General features: G+C 31.9%; 1 protein-coding gene across 1 annotated transcript; it reads right to left on the bottom strand.

Moving 5' to 3' along the window:
• Positions 1 to 5,103: 5,103 nt before the first annotated feature.
• Positions 5,104 to 6,771, bottom strand: LOC131634559 (zinc finger BED domain-containing protein RICESLEEPER 2-like). Its single transcript, XM_058905230.1, has one exon. It carries the CDS (start codon positions 6,769 to 6,771, stop codon positions 5,104 to 5,106), a length of 1,668 nt encoding a protein of 555 aa, XP_058761213.1.
• Between the last annotated feature and the right edge of the window lie 2,391 nt (positions 6,772 to 9,162).

Below are 9,162 nucleotides of genomic sequence, written 5' to 3'. Positions count from 1 at the left end.
CATAAATGGATTTAAGACTAATAATCGTAATGGGTATCGATTCTAATGCCTCCGTTTTGTTTGTGTCGGTGGAGAAATCGCTGATGTGAATAGTACAGTTGAGCTTTCGTCGGTGTTGCAGACATGGACACCGATGTGGCATCTCGAATGATGCCCGGTGATTTTGATGCGTATTGTGAGTGTTGAGCGATAAGATCTTCAGATTTAAGTATTCGACGGGTAGAACGAAATACAATTCCATAACTCTTTCTCTTAGACTATTGAGATTGTTTATCTGCTTTTATTTACTTTTCCAGCATTTACCTTTCCGCACCCAAATCATGAAACTTAGAACGCGAGATAGTCGAACGACAGTTCTTCTCACCAATCTCTGTGGACACGATAATTCCCGGATAAATATTTCCAAATCTTTTGTTGCTTGCCGCTCTACCGCACCAACAGGCTTCGGGCTAGCCCATTAAAAAAAGATTTTGGTAAATTTTGAGGAAAAAAGATTGAGATAAGATATGATTTCATAAATGTGTTTTCAAGTGATAAAGAAAAGTTAAAGAGGATGAAGATATATTTTCAAGATGATGTGGTCAAGAAAATTGTTGTGAGATGGAGAGAAAATTTGATAAGTATGAGTGATAATATTAAGTTACTTTGTACTTTTACATGGATGATTTTGTTGTATTCATATATATATATATATATATATATATATATATATATATATATATATATATATATATATATATATATATATATATATATATTTATGGATAAATATTTTAAACATCACTTATATACGTTTATGATGAATCTCTACTTATGTTGTGTACTTGTGTTGCATTTATCCATTACATATTTTTAATAAAATTAAATATAATATTGAAATACGGGCCGGGCTGGCCCATCGGGCCACATGGGCCTTTGGAAAATGGGTCGGGCTCATTTTACGTGGCCCATTTAGCAATTGGGCCGGACCAGCCCATTTAAAAATATTGGCCAACCGGGCCGTAGCGGACTGGGTCGGGCCAACCCATTTGACAACTCTAATTGTGACCCTTCCTATAATAATAAATGAAAAGACAATAATGTCTGGATACAAAAACCATGGCCCCAACAATCTTGATATATTCTATTTTTTCATCTTTGACGTTCTTATATATGTCCATACTCGTGGTCTCAAGATGGATCTTAGGGTGGGGTTCATAAGTCAGATTTAAGCAATGCTGTTTTCAAAATATTGGGGGGACCAACACCAACAAAATCCTCATGGGATTTAAGCATATAACTTTGACAATCTGACATTCTTTGTAGAGGAGACACAATCTTCTCCCCAGTTTCCCCGAAGGCGACCCTCATCATAGAGTTCCTTAAGCTTCATATTCTCTAACTTCAGCGATACGACCCTCTTTTTGGCATCCAACGGTTGAATTTAAACATTATTCTTTTCCATTGACAAAATCAGCATCAATGAATTCGCCCTATTATTCTCTTCATACATAAGGGATATTAACTTTTCACTTTCAAGATATTCTCTACTTATTTCTTGCAAGTTTCATATTGTTCATTCGCCCTCAGTAGAAGTTTGTGACTTTGATGTTACTTGTTTTCCCTCTCAATCGATCTAGCTTATAGTCTCTCCTCTTGAATCACAACAAGACAAACATTTTCTCGAGCCAATGTAATTTCTTCTGTAAATGATTTTTCATTGACCGATGATACATTTTTTGAACCTAATACAACATGAGGAAGGCCATTAGACATGCTACATAAGAAATTCTTAAAAAAAAAAGCTAAGTTTTTCTTTAAAAAAATAATTTTTTATAAATATATATATATAAATATATATATATATATATAAATATAAATATATATATATATATATATATATATATATATATATATATATATATATATATATATATATATATATATATATATATATATATATATATATCTTTTATTAGGGCTGGCCCTGGATCAACGCAAGCAGACCCATAGCCCAGGGTCTCACAAAAAACAGGACCTTTAAGTTTTAGTTTTGGGCCTTTGAAAATTTAAGGATTGTATAATAAATATAATATATTTCAAGAAAAAATCAAAGCAGCTAACATGTCTCAGGGGATGATCTTGTTGTTTAATTCCAATAAATACTTGAGTATTATGTTTTGGGTTTGATACTTGACTTTGTTATTTTACCAATTCAATTTTTTTAATTTTACAACAAAATTGGTCTTATAAAGCTTTCAAGCTTATTCTTATTTTAAAACTACAACAATTTAACCTATAGTAGTTTAGGATTTTAATAAAAGACTTGAAGTTATTTATTTATTAAAATTGATCTTATAATATTATTTTTTAAATTTTAAAATATCACTTAAATATAATATAATTTAAAAAAATATTTTTTGAATATGTGGTTTTAAAAAAACTATATGATTTTAATTATATTATAATCTTTAATGATAAAGATTTAAATAATTAGATGTCAAAATGATTCTGTTAATTTATAAAAAATAATTAAAATAATTTCTAATATTTTTTTTAAATTTTTTCATAAAACCATGTAATATTTTAAGATATAGTTAGAATATTTATGTCTCACAAATATCTAAAAGTTAAGAATTGAAATCAGAAATTTAATCTATTCTTAAATCAAAAGATGAAAATACAAGTTTAACAATGACCAACCAAATTAATCAAATTCTTTGCTCGTTTTTATATTTATTTGTAATCATTAATCTTTAATTTAAAAAAAAATCAAAATTTAAAGTTTGTTGCTATTTTTTATTAGGAGTTCATTTTGATTATTTGTCCCGAATCTCTAAAAAGTCTGGATCGGCTCGGTCTTTTATTCACTTATTAATCATGTGTTGGTAATAAAAATAAATAAATATTAACTTAAAAGAATGTAGATTAGTTCAAAACGGGTGAGTTTAAGAAAAACGTGAGATTGAATTTTCTTATATTACGTTGATGAAATGATAATAATTATTAAAATATATCTAATTGTGAGTATTGGATTTCTAATGCTAGTAATGGTGTCAAATCTAAATCGACCTTTTCAAATTGAATTAGAATTTGCAGATGTATGATTGAATTTAAATTGAGTTTACAGGTAGTACTACCTTGTCAGTAGGGCTGTTATCGGTCCGGTTCGGTCCGGATAAATGATATCCCGCTTCATGGACCGAAAACTTATCCGGGTAAATCGGGACTGGTCCAGCACAGTGATGGTTAAATTTTTGGACCGAAACCAATCCAACAATTTCGGATAACCGAAGACCGAACCGAATTAGATCTTTTTTTAATAAAATAACCGAAACCGGACCGTTGTTGTTGATCGGGTAACCGGACCACCCGATACACAAAAAAAAAATTAATGAAATTTCATGTTTATTTATGGGTTTCCAAACTGTACATGAAATGAAACTAAAAATTTTACATGTGAAATTAACAAGCAGCAGCATTTCATAATCACTTATATAATATTCCAACTTATATAATATACCAAGACAAATATTGATGTTTTGGTAAGAGGCTACCAAAGATAATTGTATCAAAAATACATGAGGTTTCAAAATGACAACCAGCAGCAGCATTTCAAAATGATAAGTCAAAAGAAACTCAAAAGATCATTACATTTCATAATGCCTCAGAACAATCTCATCATTGGCATTGTATTCAACTTCAAGTTGCAGCAGCAGTAAATGAAACACCCAAATCTTCACCAAAATGATATGTCAAAGGTTCATCTTGTGGCTCCTCAAGCTACAACACAAATTTGAAAAGTATTAGTTAAGATAGAATAATAATAAACATCTATTAGTTAGAATTGAAAGAAGACATGAAAAATAAACTTACAATAGAAGCAGTGCACCCCTTCTTTATTCCATATTTCTCCTTCACCCAATCACCTCCACAAAGCACCATTTCAACTGTCTTAGTTTTCATAGAAGATCTTTTCGGATCAATAATCCTTTTCCCAACACTAAAAGTTGCTTCTGAAGCAACAGTAGTAACTAGAACAGTTAGGATATCCTTTGCCAATTTACTAAGAACGGGATATTTGGCCTCATTTCCCATCCACCAAGTTAAAACATCAAATTTAGCATTAGGGGGAACTTTCAAAGGAGGCTCCTCAAAATATAATTCAAGGTCAGATTTGGAATTATTACCCACAACAGTTTCTAAAAACATTTCAAAGTTCCTCCTTCCCAATCCAGAAGTAAATCCTACTTCTGGAGATTCAGATGCAGCAGTAGGGGTAGTTGCATCATTGGTTCCATAGGAATCTTGATACAATTGGAAGAGGGTACTTAAATTTTCAGACAACTGTTGTTGATATGTATTTGATTGAGTGGGATTTGGATACAAAAAGGGGTATACCCATTTGATGAAGATCATCTTATACCTATTGCATAAAATAAAGCATAAGGTAACAACAATGGCCTCAGAATAATTCATTAGGAAAGGCAACATTAACAATTAATGACCTCAGAATTATTGTTCATCATTGGCAGCATTAACAACTAATGAGGTAACAGAATAGGCCACAAACCCAACTAAAGTCACCAAGAGGTAACAGAATAGGCCTCAGAATCTTGAATTCTAATAATACAGATCAAGAAAACATGTCATCATAGGCACTATTAAACCACAACTAGCAAGGCAACTTAAATGAGAAAATAGGCACTATTAAGTCACAACTCACTAATATGCATATCAACAAAACAATCCATCATAGGCCTCAGGTAATCATAATTCATAATTCATACAATTCAAGAAAAGATTTCATCATAGGCACTATTAAACCACAAGTCCACAACCAGCAAGGCAACTTAAATGAGCCTATCAAGAACAGGATTACAGGATCCATCATATGCCTCAGGTAATCATAAATAATTCATACAATTCCAGAAAAGATTACATCATAGGCAGGCAGTAGGCACTATTAAACCACAACCAGCAGCAAGGCAACTTAATAAGATACAATTAAGTCACAACTCACTACTATACATATCAATAACAGGATACCAATCATGCATCAGATAATAATCATTCATATCAAGATCAGAGAATTTTAATCATGCCTCAGATAATAATCATACATCATAGGCTAAGATGTTCATACCTTGGATCAAGAACTGCACCAATAGAAATCAATGTATTGGACTCTGACCAATACTTGTCATATTTCAACTTCATTTCACTAGCAAGGGCCTGCAACTGAGGATTATGTGAGATTCTTGAAGGATTATCAAGTAAAACCTTCACTCTGTAAAGCTCAGACAAAAACAGATTAGCAGTAGGGTAAGATGTGCCACTAATAATTGATGTCACATCAGCAAAAACCTCCAAAAACTTGCAAATATTATGAACATCTTCCCAATCATTTGCATCAGGCAAAAAACTGAGAAATGCACCATTTTCCTCAGCATATCTAGGCCACACTTCTCTGTAATGGTATGCAGTAGACAATATCAACCAAGTTGAGTTCCACCTAGTCTTTGTATCCAACACTTGCATTCTGCCTTCAAGTTGCAACTCATCAACAATCTTTTTGAATGATTTGCATCTTGTTTCAGAATTGAGCAAGTATTTGACACCATTTCTTATCTTATCAACAGACACCTTAATCATATCAAGCCCATCCTGCACCAACAGATTTAAGATGTGTGCACAACACCTTACATGAAATAACTTACCACCTAAGGGTAAATTTCTCCTACCAGAATAATCCCTCTTCAACCTAGCAATGCAATTATCATTGGCACTGGCATTATCAACAGAAATAGATGCTACCTTATCCTTTATTCCCCAATCATCCATTACCTTTATCAATTCCCTGCACAAAACCTCTCCAGAATGTGGTGGTGGCACATTCTTAAAAGATAAAACTCTTTTATGAAGCTGCCATTTTGAATCAATGAAATAACTAGTCACAGTCATATAGCCTATCCTCTGTTCACCAGACCACCACAAGTCAGTGGTGAGACTGACCCTATTAATCAAAGCCATAGACCTTTTCATTTTAATTCTCTCAGCCTCATAAAATGTCTCACAATCAAACTTAACCTGTTGCCTAGTAATCTTTTTGTACCATGGATAAATCTCTTTTAGAAACTCATTAAAAATAACACCTTCCATAACAGAAAAAGGAAATACATGACCTAGAATCATGTGTGCTGCAATTTCTCTAACCCTAGCATGATTATATGTCCAAGTAGCTAAACTAGGAGTATTATCACCTATGTTTAATCTAGACTGAGCAAACTCTTTCTCATTATTTCCTTTCAACCTTAACCTTCTCTGAATACAAGCATCTAAATGTTTCTTACCATTAGAGGTACTCTTCCACTTTGCATCATATGTGTAAAGCTTTCCACACCATCTGCACTTCCACTTCTTAATGCCATCTGGACCTACAATCAGCACCATTTCAGAATGAACAGCAGATTTTTTGGGACGAGGAGCTCTACCATCAGCATTTCTCTGACTCTGGGAACTCTGAGCTTGGGCGGCAACTTGAGGGGTTGAAGCATCAGTGTTTGTGTTTGTAGTATTTTGAGTAGGGGTCTGAGTAGTAGTATTATCAGTGGGGTTGGTTTGAGTATTTGTATCACTCGGAACTGGAACCTCCATATCCATCAACTCACCAATCTCTAAATTACCTCCATCCGTTGTCTCCTCTTCCCCGATGTCACCAAGCAACAACTCAATATCAATAAGATCATCCACCATTGTTGGAGGAGTCAATGATGAATCTTGAAACGACATGGAAGAATATACAAAGAATTAAACAATAATATAATAGTAAACTGTAACAAAACTCAACAACAGAAGCCGAACTTTATTTAGAACAGTATAAGAAAACCTAATCGAGCTTTATTATGATTTATGAATCAAAAAAACTCAGTATAAGAAAACCCTAACGATTTATTAATCTTAATCAAACTTAAAAATTGAAATAGGCAAAACTTAGGCCAAAATTGTAACATGCATTTCATTTATAAAAAGTTTAGGTCAAAACAAATTAGGGCAAAACAAAATAGGGCAAAACAGCAACATACTATAGAACGAACCATCAAACCTAACATGCAAACATGGTAAATAGCATGAAATTTATGTGAAATATAACAATACAAAAAGATTGAATACATTACAGTTATACGAAGAAGATACTCCAAGATATCTCTCTGAAACAGATACACGAAATCACGATTCAAGAAGAAGTAAAAACAATAACTAGTGTGTGAGGATGAGGAGTTATCATCGGAGACAAGGAGGGGAAGAGGAGGCCGTCGGAGGTGGCTGAGGTAGAGACATGGGAGGAGGAGAGGAAGAGAGACACGTGAGTGAGAGAGGGAGGAGAGGACCAGAGGAGTCTGAGAGTGAATGAGAGAGAGGGAGTGGGAAAAAGTGAGGAAATGATGTACCAAAGATATTTATATTTTTACTTTCGGTTACTCATTGGATATTTGGTCCGGTTCTTCATTTTGGATTCGGATATTTTTTTTATTCATTACTGTCCCGTTCACTGTTTCGGTCGGTCCATTGGACCAGTTCCAGCGGTTCGGATCCCGGTCTGGTTCTCGGATCCGCATTCCCAAATACAGCCCTACTTGTCAGTGTAAATTTTTTTACACGGTCAGTATATTAGAATCCTTAAAAATAAATATTTTATATTTAATTTAAAGAAAAAGTTAAATTTTTATAAAATTTAATTGTTTGGATTTCACTGACAGTGTAAAACTCCTTTACACTGTCGGTGCATTTCCATTAAATCCATTTAAAATACTTAATTGTATTAAAAAACTAAATTCACAAAAATAAAATAAACTAAATTGTAATTGGATGACAGTCAAATATATTGAATATTTGGAAAAGGAAGAAAATTCAAAATTATTCGAAGGCTCCTTAATTTCACGTCACAATCATTGCGTACAATAACAATGAGATGCTAGAAAATTAATTGTGCTAAATACCAAAATAAAGCCAAAAGAATAATATATTGTGTTCCATAAAATCACAATCTAGAACACCAATAAGTCGGTTGAACAAGACTTTTATTTTCTTAATTAGGCGGTGTTATTATTTTGATCTTTGATTGAGACTCACCCATCGTTAAATTCTATATGTTAATGAAATTAACTAAAATTTTAAATCTTAATTTGATTTTAAATTTTACTATGTATTGGTGTTTGCTCTATCAAAATTAGAAAGTTCATGACACGTGAATATTTTAATTTTTTTCTTTAATTTTGAAATATTGAATTTAAAATTTAACAATTAAATCTTAATTCAATTGTTAAAAGATTCAAAAATACCTAAAGATGAGAGCATTCAATTGAATTATCTTAATTTTATAAATTACAACTAATGATCCTAATATATATTTTATTTTACATTACTTCGACGTTTTATTTCGTATCTTTTAATTTTTAAAGTTTGAAATTCAATATTTTTTATTTATTATAGACAAATTTAATATTTTTAGACTTAAATATACTTCCCGTAAATTAACGAGTTTTTGATTTTCGTCCATATAAAATTTTTCGTTTGAGTCCTTATATCTTACTTTTTATTTGCGGTTTAGTCCCTAAAACCAAAATCCGCAGGAAAATCTATGGAACCTGTAGATTTTCCTGCGGATTTTGATTTTAAAGACTAAAACGAACGCAAAAATGAAATATATAAATTCATAAAAAAAAATTACAGGAACGGAAATCAAAAACTTACTGATTAAGTACATTTAAGTCATATTTTTAATATTATTATACAATATTGAAGCCAATAAAACCACTAAGAATGATTAGAATTAGCCTATGCCTTTACAAGTAAATTAAGTTTGTTATTCTTGTAACATGTTTGGCTCAAGAAGCTAGAGTTAGTTTGGTGTCTCGTAGGATCGACTAGATTGATCCTAGGATATAGTCAAAGAGTTGTCTTTCAAGATAATTTGGTTCATATTCTCTTGGTCTTTCGTTTCGCTTCGAAAACTTGGTTATGGTATGAACATATAAATAACTTGCGAAATAAACTAACGAAGTACACAACGAAAAGCAAACTTGTTATAAACACAACAAATAAAACTTTGACGAGAATGTAAAAGAATATAAATTTCAGAAATGTAAATTACTTGACGAAAGAAATAAAGAAACTTAAATA

This window comes from Vicia villosa, unplaced genomic scaffold (assembly GCF_029867415.1).
Source record: "Vicia villosa cultivar HV-30 ecotype Madison, WI unplaced genomic scaffold, Vvil1.0 ctg.001315F_1_1, whole genome shotgun sequence".
In the NCBI taxonomy this organism is placed as follows: domain Eukaryota; kingdom Viridiplantae; phylum Streptophyta; class Magnoliopsida; order Fabales; family Fabaceae; genus Vicia; species Vicia villosa.
Note: the sequence above shows the minus strand (reverse complement) of the source record. Positions and strands in the feature narration are given on the sequence as shown.

Excerpts from the sequence above, each read along its gene's own strand:
- LOC131634559 (XM_058905230.1), bottom strand. The coding sequence starts at position 6,771 with ATGTCGTTTCAAGATTCATCATTGACTCCTCCAACAATGGTGGATGAT.